This window comes from Camelus dromedarius, chromosome X, assembly GCF_036321535.1.
Source record: "Camelus dromedarius isolate mCamDro1 chromosome X, mCamDro1.pat, whole genome shotgun sequence".
Lineage (NCBI taxonomy): Eukaryota > Metazoa > Chordata > Mammalia > Artiodactyla > Camelidae > Camelus > Camelus dromedarius.
The window spans coordinates 78,912,278-78,929,391 of record NC_087472.1 but is presented as its reverse complement, the minus strand read 5'-3'; the positions used below and the strand labels follow the sequence as shown (position 1 = coordinate 78,929,391).

The 17,114-nt window shown below is 40.3% G+C and overlaps 1 protein-coding gene across 1 annotated transcript in view; it reads right to left on the bottom strand.

Annotated features, from left to right (window-relative positions):
- SLC9A7 (solute carrier family 9 member A7) overlaps positions 1 to 17,114 on the bottom strand; it is a 125,515-nt gene that overhangs the window by 63,779 nt on the left and 44,622 nt on the right. Inside the window, exon 2 of the mRNA XM_064483243.1 lies at positions 1,873 to 2,072. Coding sequence (XP_064339313.1) covers positions 1,873 to 2,072 — 200 coding nt within the window. The remainder of the gene's footprint in view (positions 1 to 1,872; positions 2,073 to 17,114) is intronic.

Here is a 17,114-nt window from a genome sequence, read left to right as displayed (position 1 = left end):
CTTTATAAAGGTTCAACTGCAATAAAAGATGCAGTCATGATCCTTTATTAATGTTCTGGGTCCTCCCCACAGAATGATTTATAGCCATCATTGTAACGAATTTAAGCCTCTTCTGAGTGACCAGTCTTCTGTGATGTGTGATGTGGCCTAGATCAAAGTCTCCACTGATGCCAACGTAAATTCATCAATTCTGAGGGGACTAGAATTACCTGTAGGCAATTAGGGAAATCACTCTGAAACTATTAGACAGCAAAATCTTATCACATCCAGAAAAGAATTAAGCGTTCTCTAAGCCTCCTAACCTTTTTAAAGAATTTGTTCACATTGGGAGATTAACTGGCTCTGATTTCAATTAATTACTTTAAATCTCCGTTTGAATGATTAAAAGTAAAGTTAGCATTTTCTCTTTAGAAACTGGAAATGTTGACCGCCCTAATTAAAAGTATGTTTTAATTCAAATTATGTTTTATTCTTTCTTCTTGCTGAAGATAAAAGTAGTCTGAAAAACAGAGAACGGCCCAATGAGAAGGGGCCTTGGACACACACCTCTCCAGTATGAGGACACTGGGGCCCAGGAGAGAGGGACCTGCTGGAAGTCCTGTTTGAATCAGCACAGGAGTTCTCTGACACCCACTTCAAGACTCTCTGCATCAACCAAGCCGCCTCAACATGTCTCTTCTCCCCTCAATTAACAACAATCATCTCAGCCTCATTTGTCCTCCCACCTTTGCTTTGTGTGGCAGAAGTTGAAAAAGAAAGGAATTGAATTAACACTTTTTCTAAAGATAAGAGGGTAAAAGTCAACTTCATCTTCTATTATGAACGAAAAGATGAAAATGGGCTGACACCTTTCCTTTTTCCCCCGATCCTACTGAGTATGAAGGATGCCAGTGGCCATTTCGAAACAGCCCTCAGTGTGGTATTTATACTGGGTACCTTTCTCAGTCACATTTAATTTCACAAATGTTTACAGAAATCCCATGCGTTCTTATGAAGGGTTGAGCGCAAAGAGCTTGCTAGGACTGCCGTTAGGGACTGAGAGATGGGCGTGTTTAATGCTCCAGGTTGAGACTAATTTTCTTTAAAGATTGTGGTAGATCCCAAGAACAGCAACAATTTAATTCTGGAGCACAGTCTACACTCTTTGACTGCAAGCCTTCAGATATTACAAGGGGCTCCCACAACTTGGATCCCTTACACAGAAGTCTTCCTGCTGATATGCCCAGGTCTATAAGGTAATAGAATATATGTGGATAAATACAGATCTCATGCTTATCCTGGAAATCACCCAAATGAAGAGATATAGAACCCCTTGATTCGTGGAGTATTTTAGCTATCCCCAGCATCAAATGGCAAACAACAGTTGGACTCAAATTCTAAGACAACAAGACATTTTTCCTTGGAAGATTCAGTAAGCATTTGGCATCAATCACCAATGAGAGTGGGAAACCCAATCAATGTTTGTAGACCCACGAAGAACTAAGAACACTTGTGGACAATGAATACACAAGCTAAAAGAAAAATAAGAAACTAATCTTATTTTGAGAAAGACATAATCTCACCCTTGAACCAGGACAAGGATAAGAGACATAGTCAAAGAGATGGGAGGTGGAGAGAGGAGCTGAGTGGGGACGGACAAACCCATTGCATCACCAGTGGTCCACATCAGTCTGACAAAGTTAAAAGGCTCAAGTTCAAATCTGGTTCTTTCTTCTCCCCATCACAGTCCACAAGCTTCCTGGCCAAACTGGGAGCCAGGCATGTTACCGACATTCCAAGAGTTTGAAAGGATTTCCCTCCACAAGGTCGAGACAGAATCGGAAAAATCCAAGACCATGTCAGGACAGCAGCTGGCACACGGTCCGAGCTCACCTTCCTCAGCATGTCATTCTGCTCCACGCTGTTGATCTTGCCGGGGCTGATCTCTCCTTTCAGGGTGTATTCGAAGAACTTCCCGCTGACATTCACTAATAAGGTGCTGAAGGCCCTATCTTCCTGAGTGCAGCTGAGTGACTTGTCATGACCACTGGTGGCAGGGGTGCCGTACCTCAGGATCACCCCAACGATGAGCCCTGAAACAGAGTGGAAGAAAACGTCAGGCCTGTGGGAGGACAGAGAGAGCGTGGAAGTAATGGCACAGACTAAGAAACTCAGAAGGAATCTTAGAGACCAGGCAGAGAGTGTGCATTTCAGGAACAACTACACAGTCCTTCAGAGGGGTTAAGTTTCTATCTATTCCAGGGTGAGTCCTGCAGCCCCCAGGAGGACGAGGTAGGACCGTACCTTTCACAGTTAGGATGGGACTCTAAGTAATTTTAACCACTGATCATGTCTCATTTCTCAGGCTTTTGGCGGAGGAGGATGGAGTGATCAGAGTGAGACAGGAGGGAAAGGGGAAGGGCACAACCACTGACGGAATGACAGCAACTGAGGACAGGACAAACTGATTAGAACCAAGATGGCGGAAGATTTGACTTCCAGTAGACCTTGAACCCCATGGGGCACCCACAGGTGTCATGACAGCTCCAAGGCTGACCATAAAAGGTCCCAAAGTGGGCGGGGCCCAATTCCTGGGAATCCCCGCCCCTTCCCCAACATAGTTGGAATAATCATCCTACTCTTAAGCACATGAAATTACCAAGCCCATAAAAACTAACAACTCCACACACCCTCATGGTGGCTCTCTCTCTTGTCTTCTGAGACGGCCCACACTCTGTCTATGGAATGTGTATCTCTCTAAATAAACTTGCTTTCACTTTACTATGCCTCGCTCTTGAATTCTTTCCTGAGTGAAGCACGAACTTGCTCTCTAGCAACAAGAGGCCAAGTTTTTTTCTGCCCAGCACAGCACACGGCAGAACTGCTGAGCTCTTCGATTTGCACCAGCAGCTTCCCTCGGGCCAGTCCTGCCACCATCCACCAGCGATGGCAAGGCCATGGGGATTTCTAGTTGCTACAGATGCAACTTGTTTTGCCGCACACCAGGGGAAGGGAAAAAAGAAAAAGAAAAAAGAAATGCCTTTGCTTAGGTCATTTCAAGTACTGGGTATCATGGAGAAAAATAATTATATCCCCTAGGGAGCTAAATACCACAGTGCAAATTTTCACAGTCATGATTCAAGGACTGTAGAGCTGGCTGCTGGGGGACTGTGGCATTGATACAGCTAGCATCATCAGCTGCAAGTCTTAACATTTCATTCCATTCTTAGTAGTGTTTTCCCTTTAGGAAAAAAAAAACAGCAAAACGATGTGTAAGCTTTCAATTCCACGAGTGAGGAGGGAGGGTCCTCCCCTGGTCCTGGACGTGAGTCACACGTGCCCAAGTAAAAGTGAGTGAAATGTAAAAAAAAAAAAACCAAAAAACAAAAAACACGTAAATAACCACCAGACTCTACAATTCTCTCTTAGGGGGAAAATTTCAGACTTCTTTGTTCGGTTCTTTGTTAGCAGTACTGAAAGACAGAATGGTAAAATGCTCGCCCCTCCCATTTTGCCATTAATGGAGAAAGTTATATGAGTAAAAGAACAATGTTTGCGGTAGTCTATGTATAACGTTCTACAATATCACCAAGACATATGAGAACTAACAAGACATTGTTGAAGAACAAATAATATATAAAATCCTTCTAGCTTTTATATATTATTTTTCTAAATACAGTTCTTTAAGCCAAACTTTGTCTATATTGCATTATTATTATTATTATTATCAAAGACTTGTGCTAACATACTTTAAACTATGTTGAGTTTTGTGAAAAAATAAAGTTGTAAAATTTCACTGCAAATTAAAAATGAGGTTCTTAATCATTGCAACTTGAGAGCTTGGTCTCTGCCATCTGGAAGCTATATATGTGGTGTACATTTGGCAGCCAGTCGAATAGACTGGGATTCCGAGCAGTCTGGCTTGGCTGTGCCAACTCTCAGGGAAGTTTGTCATAAGTGGTCCCAGCCCCTAAAGGACCTCTGTCATCTTCACCTTTGTTGCATCTGCCTGTACAACGAAGGCTCTTTATTTTCTCAGACTATTTTGGGGAGTAAATGTTCCACATCTTGTGAAGGCTGCATCCTTTGCACTCTCCTGTGGGGATGCCTCCTGCATCTCATTCTTTGAGTCACTAATGAGATACAGCTCATCAATGGCCAATGGGTCCTTTAAATTGGAGAAACTTCCAAATTGGTACATTTTCAGAGAGCTCTCATTATTAACAGCTGTTTTATTGGTACTTATGAAAAAAACAAATTAGGAGGTGAATAAAATACATATATATTATATATATGTATATGCCAACCTAATGAAACAGAAAAGAAGGGGGCAGGGCACAGCCATTCGAAGAATGACACAGCAATTAACACCAAAATGGTGGAAGATTCAACCCCCAGTAGGCCTTGAGGCTCAAGATGGTGGGAGCTTTGACTTCTAGTAGACCTTGAGCTTCATTATACGCTCATTGTAATATTAACATGGTAAGTGACACTCCCACAGGGACCATGACAGCTTCGAGGCTGACCATAAAAGGTCAAAGAGTGGGCAGTGGCCCAATTCCTGGGAACCCTGGTCCCTTCCCCAGGGTAGTTAGACTGGTCCTTCCACTCGTTAAGATATGAAGCTACCGAGCCCATAAAAACTGGCAACACCACGCCTCGTGGCCGCCTCTCTTGCTCCCTCCTCTTCAGGGATGGCCCGCACTCTGTCTATGGAATATGTACCTCCTTTTACTTTAACCTGAGCACTCAACCCCCACACCTCGTGGCCTTTCTCTCTCCTTCTGAAACAGCCTACACGCTATGCAGTATGTATCTCTCTAAATAAATCTACCTTTACTCAACTGTGGCTCGCTCTTGAATTTGTTCCTGTGTGAAGCCAAGGACCCACACTTGGCGGGGCTCCTCCCAGGGACTCAGTCGAGATCTGGGACATGGCCCTCCTCACGCTCCACATTTATTTCTCCTGTATTACTAAGAACTCCCTTAGTTTAAAACAAACAAAAAAACATGGTTTCGGAAGCCTTATTTGTGGTCTCAACTTCCCTTCAATGGGTCTTACAGATGCTAATGATCACTAGATTAATTGTTAATTAGGTTGATTAACAAAAATAAGAAGAAGCTGAGAGAAAGTCTAGATTTCTTTCCAGCAAGGTAGAAATTTTAAAGGGACTCATCCCAAAAGGGTCAAAATCTTAAGATGGTTGTTAAGAAATGGGACAAATAAAAACAGACGTTAATGAGATTAAAGCAAAAGGTTTTGACACAACACTACCTAAGGCTGGATGGGCCAAAGGGACCCCCAATTGGTACCCAACATTAAAGGGACCCAAACAAGCCCGCTCTATTTACCCCAGTTAAATATATATACATCTGTTTTACCTAATTGTAATCCAATTTTTACCCAATGGGTCACCAGGCTTCTGACAAAATTAATAATGGCTAAACATCTTGAGGCAATCCATCATACATTTAACTCCACATAAAATAACTGTAATAATTCAACACTAGATATGGGTAAAAGCAACAAGGGAAAACATTTCCTGAATCATAATAGACTAGGAAGATACAATAGTAAGATCCAGAGAATTTTAGGTTATCAACAGGGCTTAACCTAAAATTAGCACACTGAGTGGCCTGTCAACACAATCCTTGTCTGATCCATGAATGAGCCTTCCTAGCACCGAGGGACAAATTGGTCATGGAATGCCTCCCAAGCCTTGGTCTAATTTGTGACCAAGAGGAGGCGCTATGGACCAAAGAAAATGTTGCCTGCCTTTCCAGTAAACGGAACATTGCAGGCCATCAGCTGCCAAAGTAGCCGCACACATCCCCAAGGTGCGCTATTGGGAAAATTCAGATGGAGAAAAACAGAGTCTGCATCTAGAGAGTCGTACATCAAAGGAATAATTTCAAATAGCCCGGACTCTCCTATCTTCACAAACGTAGAAAAGCACCAAATTCCTTAACTTGAGAGGTCTGGTTTCTGTGATTAGCAGTAATCTTCTGATGTTTGACTACATGACTGGGTTTTTTTCCCCAGCAAAAACTCCTATAAATCCAGGGTCCTCTCTTACCTCTTTGGAACAATTTCTCAGAGCTGAGAGACCGTCTCCTGGGCTGGACAGTCCTCAGTAAGGTCCCCGAATAAAACATAACTTACAGCTTTTAGGTTATGCCTTTTTTCTTCAGTCGACAATGTCTTCATCAGGAAACCAAAATAAGTCATTTACAGAAAGCTATCCTTCTCCCAAATCAATATCTGTTTCACAGAACTCACTGTTTCTTTACTGAACTAGCCACATTATTAGCAGAGCTAACTAATAATACAGCAGAGTCCTCACAATGACTGCTAGTCTAACAAAAGAGGCGGTGTGAGATTGTGATTTATAATAAAAAAAATAAGTATTTGGTCTTCATCACAGTTTCCCGGTACACAGCTTCTAAAACCCTCGGAATCTCAGAAGTGATGTGTCCTTTTGTACGCTAATGAGATGACTGATGGCTGGGGCTCCTCGATTAGCCTCAGAATGGGGGCTGGTTGCCAGGGGAACCAACCCTGTGATTAAGAGAGTTGGAACTTTAATTCCACCCCACCTCCTGACCTCCGGGCAGGGAAGAGGGGCTGGGGGTTGAGTTAATCACGAGTGGCTAATGATTTAATTAATTGCACCTATGTAACGATACCTCTCTAAAAATCCCCAAAGTACACAGGTTCAGAGAGCTTCTGGGTTGGCGAACACATGGAGGGCCGGGGAGCCTACCTTACCCGAAGGGGGCATGGAAGCTCCCACACAACTTGTCTTATGCATCTCTTCCATCTGGCTGTTCCTGAGTTATATCCTTTTATAATCAACCAGTAATATAGTAAGTAAATGGATTTCCTGAGTTCTTTGAGGTCTTCTAGCAAGTGATCCAACCCAAGGAGAGGAACATGGGAGCCTCTGATTTATAGCCAGTTGGTCAGAAGTTCGGGTGACAACCTGGACTTGTGACTGACCATTGAAATGAGAGGGGCAGGGGTCTTGTGAGGCCCGTGGGATCTGACGCTGTTTCCAGGTAGATAGTGTCACAATTGAGCTAAATTGTGTGATACCCAGCGGTATCTCCTAGAGAGCTGGAGAATTGCTTGGTGTGAGAAAACTCCCACATGTGGCCACAGAAGTGTCTAGCAGAGAGCAGAAGGGAAACAGATTTGTTCCTTGCAGGAGGTTTATGTTTGCAGACAAATTCCTCAACTACAGGAAATGCCCTCACACTTTCTCTCAGTAATCATCACCATCATTCCTAGAAGAGTTATTAGATGATGAATATTGTTTTTATAAACTTAAAAAATCTTTCCCTCCCTACCTGGGTCCAACGTGCCCACATTAAAGATGTTATGGAGACAGCGAAGGTGATGGTGCTGCCCCCTTGTGTTAAAATATGACAACAAAAAGCACCACAGCAAAGACAAAGGTTAAAACCGTCCCGAAACTTTTGATCAAAAATGTACTACTCAGCCATAAAAACCGACAACATAACGCCATTTGCAGCAACATGGATGCTCCTGGAGAATGTCATTCTAAGTGAAGTAAGCCAGAAAGAGAAAGAAAAATACCATATGAGATCACTCATATGTGGAATTAAAAAAAAACATAAATACTAAACAGAAACAGACTCATAGACATAGAATACAAACTTGCGGTTGCCAAGGGAGTGGGGGGTGGGAAGGGACAGACTGGGATTTCAAAACCTGTAGATACTGACAGGCATATATAGAATAGATAAACAAGATTATACTGTATAACACAGGGAAATACATACAAGGTCTTGTGGTAGCTAATAGCGAAAAAGAATGTGACAATGAATACATATATGTTCATGTATAACTGAAAATTTGTGCTCTACACTGGAATTTGACACAACATTGTAAACTAACTATAACTCAATAAAATAAAATGTACCGAGTAACAAGATATGCTGCTAATTCAAGGTAGAGTTTGAGTAGCTTCTCAAACATTTAGATTTATGTTTATAACCATCATAGTCCATGGCACAAAGAACAGAGTCATTGCTATACGAAGTGCACATGTGGCGTCTTCCACTTCAAGGAAGAATAAGAAATTAGGACTGTAGAAGGGGTATTTTAGTGAAAATATAATAAAGACTTGGAAAAAACACGAATGGCATATTTTCATCTTTTAGATATGGAAGCCATCCTTGGACAGGATAAAATCTGCAACTATAAAAATGTCATAACCCCCAAGGAATTAGAATGTGACATCAGATTTTTTTTTCAAAGCTCAGAAAGTTCAGTACTCACCAAAAAAAAATGATGGAGAGCAACAGAGGCATTAACGGTTTTACTGGATCAACAGCACAGCGTTCCAGACGACAAAGAGCAGTAACCGACAATGCACGTGGGCCAGAAACACAGCACGGAAGACGTCAGGTGGTGAAAACAGACTCACTGATTTCACAGGTATATGACTAATGCCAGGAAAACTTTAATTCTCAACTTTTACAGAAAGCAAACGTGAAGGAAATTCCTTTGGTATCTGATGTGGCTTAAAGCAACATGAGGAACTCCAAAGGTGCAAAAATTCAAAACTTTTTCAGGAAAAAAATTTCAAGACTTTCAACTTGTATGAAAAAAAAAAAACTCCTGTGTTTGCATATTGTGCTGATGGTATACAACTGCAAACATTTCTAATGTTTAAAAAAGACATGACTCTCCCCCACCAAACCTCCTATATACAGTTTATGCATGTGCCCATCCCAAAATTGGTGGTATCAGGAAGGAATTTAATGATGGACAAAGCGTGGCTCAAAAATTCTATAAGGCCATTAAAGAAACTAGCCCCCATGAGTCTGGTGCCAGTTTCCATGAGATTGTTGGGAGGACTGTTGAACAAATCGACACTCAGCTGTAATTCTAGACAGCCATCCACCTGCTGCAATAGTTCAATGTCTCTATTTATAAGCCTTTGTTAAGGAGTTGGGGAGCAGGAGCCTTGATGTACTGTTCTCTAACGGGACTTCACCTTCCCTTATGGGAGCTACTGGGAGCTCAGTTGGGGCACTACTCTGAGGATATTTACAGCACTGTAGGAGTTGTTCTGAGTTCGAAAGCTTCGTCTGAAATTCAGAGAAAAGAAAGCGTCCCATTCCACATCCAGCCACACAGAGTGTCTGAGGATAGTGATAACTATTTCTAATTGAGTGAACAAAGAGAGAGCAGGGGCAATGACTTTTCAGGTTTGGGGGTCATGTAAGGGACTCCGGTTTTGAGAAGGTGTTACAGCCTTTCCAATATCCTTGTCTACTTGTTCTATTACATATTATGCAGCTGTGCCACTCACCAGTATAGTTTCAAGGAGAATTCATTGAAAATATGATTGTCACTTGAACATGGACTGAAATACTCACTTTTAAAAACCAATTTTATTGAGGTGTAATTGACATACCATAAAATTTGCCCCAAATTTTAAGTGTACAATTCCATGATTTTGAGTATATTCATAGAGTTGTGCAACTACCACAATCTAAGTTTGGAACATTTCCTTTTGCAGTCACTCTCTGTTTCCCACTCCCAGCCCCAGGCAACTACTGACCTATTTTTCTGTCTCTACAGATTTGCCTTTTCAAGACATTTCATACAAATGGAATCATACAATATGTAGTCTTTCATGCCATTATGTTTTCAAGGTTCACCCATGTGCCAAGAAGCTATCAGTACTTCATCACTTTTTACTGCTGGACAGTATTCCACTGTATGGATATACCGTATTTTGTTTATCTATTCACCAGTTGAGCATTTGCGTTGGTTCCACTTTTTTGCTATTATCAATAACGCTGCTGTGAGCATTTGCATCCAAGTCTGTGTGGACATATGTTTTCATTTCTGTAGGGTAGAGACCTAGGAGTGGAGCTGCTGTATCACATGGTAAATCCATGTTTACTATTTTAAGAAACTGCCAAACTGTTTTCCAACCGTTTTAGGAAACTGTATACCATTTTATTCGGTTTTTATCCCCGTCAGCAAAGTATGAGAGTTACAGCTTGTTTATAGGCTCCGCAACACTTGTTTTTGTCTTTTGATTTTATCTACTTTAGAGACTGTTTAGTGATATCTCACTGTGGTTTTAATTTGCATTTCCCTAATGCCTAATGAGGTCAAGTATATTTTAATGTGCTTACGGGCCACTTGTATATCTTCTTTGGTGAAATGTCCATTGATTCAAATCCTTTGCCATGTTTAAACCTGACTGTCTTAGTGAACTGTAAAAGATCTTGATGTATTCTGATACAAGTTCTTTATTAATATATGATTTGAAAATATTTTCTCCCAGTCTGTGGCTTGTTTTTACTTCTCTGTCTTTTTTTTTTAAACTTTCTTGATGCTGTCTTCTTAAATTTTTTTTTTTAACTTTTTAAGTAAAATGGACTTTTTCCCTTGGGTGTACAGTTCCATGAATTTTTACATTTGATTTTTTATTGAGGTAACATTGGTTTATAACATGTAAGTTTCAGGTGTACAACGTTATATTTCTACTTCTGTATACACGACAGCATAGATTCATGTAAGCACCACCCCCATCAGGATATCACACAGTTCTGTCACTCCCAAGAAAACTCCCTTGTACTATATCCCTTGAGAGTTACAGCTTCACCCTATCTGTAACGCCAGCAGTCACTGATTTGTTTCCCATAACAAGAGTTTTGTCTTTTCATATAGTGTGTGACCATATAGTATGGGACCTTTTGAGACTGGCTTCTCTCAGCCTAGCACCTTTGAGATTCACCCAAGTAGTGTGGGAGTTAACACTTCATTCCTTTTCACTGTTGAGTAGCATCCCATTGCATGAATATACTAGTTTGTTTATCCATTCACTTGTTGAGGGACATCTGGCTTGTTTTCAGCTTTTGGCTCTCACAAATAAGGCCGTTATGAACATCCATGAGGAGGATTTTATGCGAACATGTTTTCATTTCTCTAGGGCAAATACCCAGAATGGGACTGCTCAGTCATTGGGCAAGTTTATGTTCAATTTTATAAGAACCGGCCAAGCATTTCCCAGTTACTAGAACCATTTTTGCAACAATCCCCCCACCCCCAAGCAATGTATAAGAGTTCTAGTTGCTCTGATTCTGATAACTCTTGACAATACAACAGAAAATGTGTGAATCACCTATCAGCTGGCCTGGGAGTGATGCTGCTCTGATAAAGACTGACTTTAATTAAAGAAAGAAACTGAGTCTGTAGCTCTTCAAGACAAAAGTTCTGTCTTGTTTCCATCAGTATATGAGACACTAAAATAGTGAAAATCAGGGCCCATCAGCCAAGAGTTCAACCTCCAATCCAACACCCCTCTTCTTCAACAGCTGAAATTCCAAAGATTTAATCAAACCCAACATGGAACAAATTTATATGATTTAAACACACCATCAATTCTAAGTGTTTCCCCAAATATGGAATGTCATCGTTAAGAATAAAAGGAAGAAAATGACTTTAGGTCTTAAATATCTACTTGGAAAACTAGACACGGGAAAGTCACTATATTGTCCCATGAAGTTCTTGGCCGAGACACCAGGAACATCTTCCCATCACTGCTGTGCTGCACAGCATTTCTCTATGGATGACCAGATACCACATGCCTTCTGACAGTCTTTACAAAATGAAGATGCCCATTCTAATATATAATGGAAGAGTGGGAGAGTCTTTCATTGAAAACTAGGAACCAAGGAGGCAGACTTGGGCTCAATGACTGAACTTCTAACTAGAGGAGACCAATATGGTACCCAAGTGTAAGTTGATTTCACTTGCCTCATTCTAGTCAGGGCCTCTGCTGGCTCAACATCTCCAGGGCCTGGAGAGATTATTTCCATCTAATCCAGGACTACAGCCTCAGGAAATCATTGTTCCCACACACCTAAACCATGTTCTCTAAACTCCATCCACCTAGCTCCTTTAGCTCCCAATGGTTTCCAAATTTTGATAGCAGAGAGAGCATCACTAATTCAACCCCTGAAACCCCAAACAACACGGGATGACCACTGAAATTCTTAAACATTTTTTCCTTAAAATGCTTTTAAAATAAAATTTATAGATATGTTTGAGAAGCTGATGGGAGGCCAGCGGATTCTTGGATTAGGTCTAAGGACCTTTCAAATCCTACCATCAGTTTTCCATTTTAGATCAGGTATATGAATATTTATTTGCTTCTGCCTCATACTATGACATTTCCCAAAATCAAGGACAGTGCACCTGTGGCTGAGTCATCACTTGACACATTTTAATTGCTGTTTTGTGTATTTCTCCTTTAATTAAAACACATTAATCAAATTCAAGTCAACTGCCAAAAGACTAGACTACAAATGTTACTACAACAGATTATCACACACTCTCCTGACGTGTTTGCCACTCTTCAAGGGTCCAGGACAAGACTTTCAGCTAAACATCAGCTACACTTTGAAATAAATTAATCAATCTTTCCTCTGAGCCTCTGCCTGGAACTGTCTTCCCACTCTCTGCTCCCTAACGGCCTTCACCGACTCAACTCCTACTCATCCTTCAAGTCACAATGTAGATACCACTTCTTCCAGGCAGGGTAGCACTTCCTGATATCTCAGGACTGGGTTGGATTCTCCACAATCAGGGCCGTTCTCACAGACTTCAACAGGAAAGAGGCTCCCTGGAACTGTTCAGGGCACCGCATACACAACCATATGTGGTGGACCAGCTCATCACGCATTTCCAGAACAGTCTCTGATAATGACTGTGTTCTCAGAACAGTGACTGCACTGCACTGTGACTGCCATTTAAGTGCCCGTCCCTCACCCCCAGGGCTAATTTTCCTGAAGGCAATGCTCAGTGAGGACTCGCCACCCATCCCTGCATCTGACCCACCACAGCCACTCAATAAATGACTCTAGACTATGGAGACATTAGCCAGTAGCCATCTGCTAATAAGGAATTATTCCATTTGAGTTACAGGAAAAGAGTCTTAGTTCTGACCCCTAAGGAAGCAACTACTTCTCTTCAAACTCTTACCTGCCATTAAACCCAAGGATACCCACCTTTAATCAGCCTTTATAATTTGGCTCAAATTAAAGAATAAAATTCAAGTATTTTCATAGGTTAAAAAACTTCCAATGGATTTATGAGGCATATTACAAAATCTACTTCCTAGATGCCCTGAATTTAAGCAGCATTGAAAAGAAACAAATGCACTAATCAGAGTTATCTTAGAGAGCGATGAAACTGGAACACACAGCAACTGGATTTGCTGCTCTAGTTACCCCAACTAAGGGATGCTTGAGTCTTAAACTGAAATAAATGCAAATATATAGATAACACACAAGTGAAAAGGGAGGGTTTTGAGAACACACGGTAAAATGAACAAAGCAGAGCTTGTACGTAATCACCAATTTTAATTTATGATGGTTTTTTTTTAATTAAAAAAATCTATATAAGAATTCACCTGAATTCAAAGACTATCAACCAAAATAAAGGATCTGCAATGGACTGACTGTGTCTTCTCAAACTCCGTATGTTGAAGCCCTAACCCCTCAGTGACTTTTATTTGGAGATCAGGCTTTTAGGAGGTAAGTAGGGTCAGATGAGGCCATAAGGGTGAGGTCTTAGTCCAACAGAATTAGTGGCCTTATAGGAAAATGAAGAGAGATTTCTCTCTGTGCACATGCACAGAGGAAAGGCCATGTGAGCACACAGTGAAAAGGTGGCTTATCCACAAGCTAGGAAGAAAGGCCTCACCAGAACTCAACCCTGCTGGCGCCTGATCTCAGACTTCCAGCGTCCAGGACTGTGAGAAAATCCATTTCTGTGTTTAAGCCACCCAGCCTGTGGTATTTGGTGATGGCAGCCCAACCTGACTAATACACCATCTTTTTGAGGAACTGCAGGTGGCTTCTCTGGACCATCAGCAATATCTCTACAGCCAATTCACATCCCACCTCCCAACTAGGAAACATGTCTTTTACAGATGAGAAGTTAAGATCCCACTGCTGCAACACAAGGTTCCTAAACCCTACTCCAGAGATGCTTCTTGCATTTTTGTTTTTCCTTTTCCCATACCACCATCACAATGAGTTTTCTTAATGTTCCAAAGGAGACTTCCACCATATTGACTTCCTGGCATGAAGTCCCACTTCTGTAGAAAGTATTATCCTATGGCACTAACCAAGCAATTACCATACGTCTGTTCTCCCCAATCAAACCTGATAGGGTGAGACCCAAGTTTAATTTTCATTAATGCTTTTAAAACATCATATCCTTGGGAAGATGTTGAAAATATATTGTGTTTAGAAATTTACTCATGGCACACAAAATATACTTTTTTATTTAGCTGATCAATACAACTATGCAAAAAAGGGGGGCAAAGATTTAAGTTCATACATATATCTTAGCAATGTTCTCCTAGGGCAGTCTACCCAGGCAATAGAAATAAAAACAAAAATAAACAAATGGGACCTAATTAAACTTACAAGCTTTTGCACAGCAAAAGAAATCATTAGTAAAACAAAATGACAACCTACAGAATGGGAGAAAACATTTGCTAATGATGTGAGTGACAAATGTTTAATTTCCAGAATATATAAACAGCTCATACAACTTAATAACAAAAACAAACAACCCAACCCAAAAATGGGCAGAAGACCTAAACAAGCAATTCTCCAATGAAGACATATGAATAGCCAATAGGCACATGAAAAAATGCTCAGTATCACTAATTATCAGAGAAATGCAAATCAAAACTACAATGAGGTATCACCTCACACCAGTCAGAATGGACATCATTCAAAAGTTCACAAACAATAAATGCTGAAGACGGTGTGGAGAAAAGGGAACCCTCCTACACTGTTGGTGGGAATGTAGTTTGGTGCAGCCATTATAGAAAACAGTATGGCGATTCCTCTAAAAACTAAAAATAGACTTACCATATGATCCAGCAATCCCACTCCTGGGCATATATCCAGAGGGAACTCTAATTTGAAAAGATACATGCACCCCAATGTTCACAGCAGCACTATTTACAATAGCCAAGACATGGAAGCAACCTAAATCTCCATCAACAGATGACTGGATAAAGAAGCTGTGGTGTATTTATACAATGGAATACTACTCAGTAATAAAAAAAGAATAAAATAATGCCATTTGCAGCAACATGGCTGGATCTGGAGACTGTCATTCTAAGTGAAGTAAGCCAGAAAGAGAAAGAAAAATACCATATATCATGCATATGTGGAATCTAAAAAAAAAGAAAAAAGAAAAAGAGAAAAGAGGCCACTAACGAACTCATCTACAAAACAGAAACAGACTCATAGAGATAGTAAACAATCTTATGGTTACCAGGGGAAAGGGGATGGGAAGGGATAAATTTGGGAGTTTGAGATTTGCAAATGTTAACCAGTATATATAAAAATAGATTAAAAATAGATAAAAAAATTTCTCCTGTCTAGCACAGAGAATTATATTCAATATCTTGTAATAACCCTTAATGAAAAAGAATATGAAAATGAATATATGTATGCATATGCATGACTGGGACGTTATGCTGTACACCAGAAACTGACACATTATAACTGACTATACTTTAATAAATAAAATTAAAAAAAAAGATTTAAGTTCAAATTGATTATTACATATACTAGTAAGATAACTGAAAGAAGACTATAGGACATCCTTTTAAAATTTTTTATTATGAATTAAATCAGATACCTAAAAGTATAGGTATAGGATATATAAGGGATAAAGAATAATATAATTGGGAAGGAATATACAAGGGGGTTCAAAGGTCCTGGTAATTTTCTGTTTCTCATGCTGGACAATAAATACAGGTATTTCTTCTATTTTTATCTGTATATAAGTTATATATACCATTTCATACATTTATTATATTTCACAAGAATTTGTTAGGACAAGAATGGTCTACCAGTCACTTGCATGGCTATCACTCAGCTTAATCAACAATGCATGACCAAAAGAGCTAGGACTCCTTTGTACCCTTCCCAATCAAGCCGACCACTTCCACCCCACTCCCTGGAAACCGCTAGCCTCAATTTGGTGTTTATTATGCCCTTAGCGCTTAAATTGCAGATATATGTTGTTTAATTTTGCATGTGTTTAAATTATGTATGGTATGAATTATTCTGTAACTTGCTTTTTCCACCCCACAATATGCTTGAAAGCATCATCGTATTGACACGTGGCTCTGGTTCACGTGGCCTCACTGCTGTGTCTATTCAGCATGTGGATATCTTTTCCTTCTGCCTCTCTGTGCCAATTCCACCTTCAGTTCTCTACCTTATCAACTGGGATTATAGTTTCAATTGCTATTTTTAATTTCTTAAAATTCCATTTGGTTCCTTACCAAATACGCCTGACTTTTTGTTTGTGAACAGAATCTGGACTAAAAGTTGAAAATCGTGTTTATAACCCTCAGCTCTGCACCCTGTGGCTGCAGCTCACATATTCCATCTACTTCCTGGAATGGAGAGGAACACATTATTATAAAAGGCTTGAAGGTCTCCTTCCAGGAGTCCTGGCTAAATAAATTGTGGCCCCCTCACAAAGTGTGGAACATGGTTATCACTCAATAAATGTTAGCTGAAAGAATGAAATAATGAAAATCAAAAACTATAATTTGAGTACAAATAATATGAACCGATTATATACCTATGGAAGAATCAGTTCCCTAAATTATGAAGAGAACGCCTTTTTCCTCTGCAATTTATGCCTGGGTTTTGGCAGGCAACAAAACAGTATCTGGAAAGATTAGAGGTTTGTTATTTTTGTTGCAGTTTCTTGAGTCATGAAATTGGTGTCTGGGCAGTGTCCAAAGTCAACCACCAGAGTCAACATTAAGGACACAACAAGAAACACTTCACACCATATAGCCAACAAAATCCCTTCTGTTCATGAGGGCGGAATGAAATGCAATTACTCACTAGTTTCAGTTCAGTCCAGCTCAAAACGCTATCATCTTTAACACCCTACGTGATAAAATTATTTTCAAACAAAATACAAAGCGGAGAAGCTCTAATGGAAAATCTGTTGTTCATCCTTCTAAGAGTTGGTACCAAACAGATACACTCTGCATTCCAAGAGGGGAGGGCTCTGAGGGGGAGGG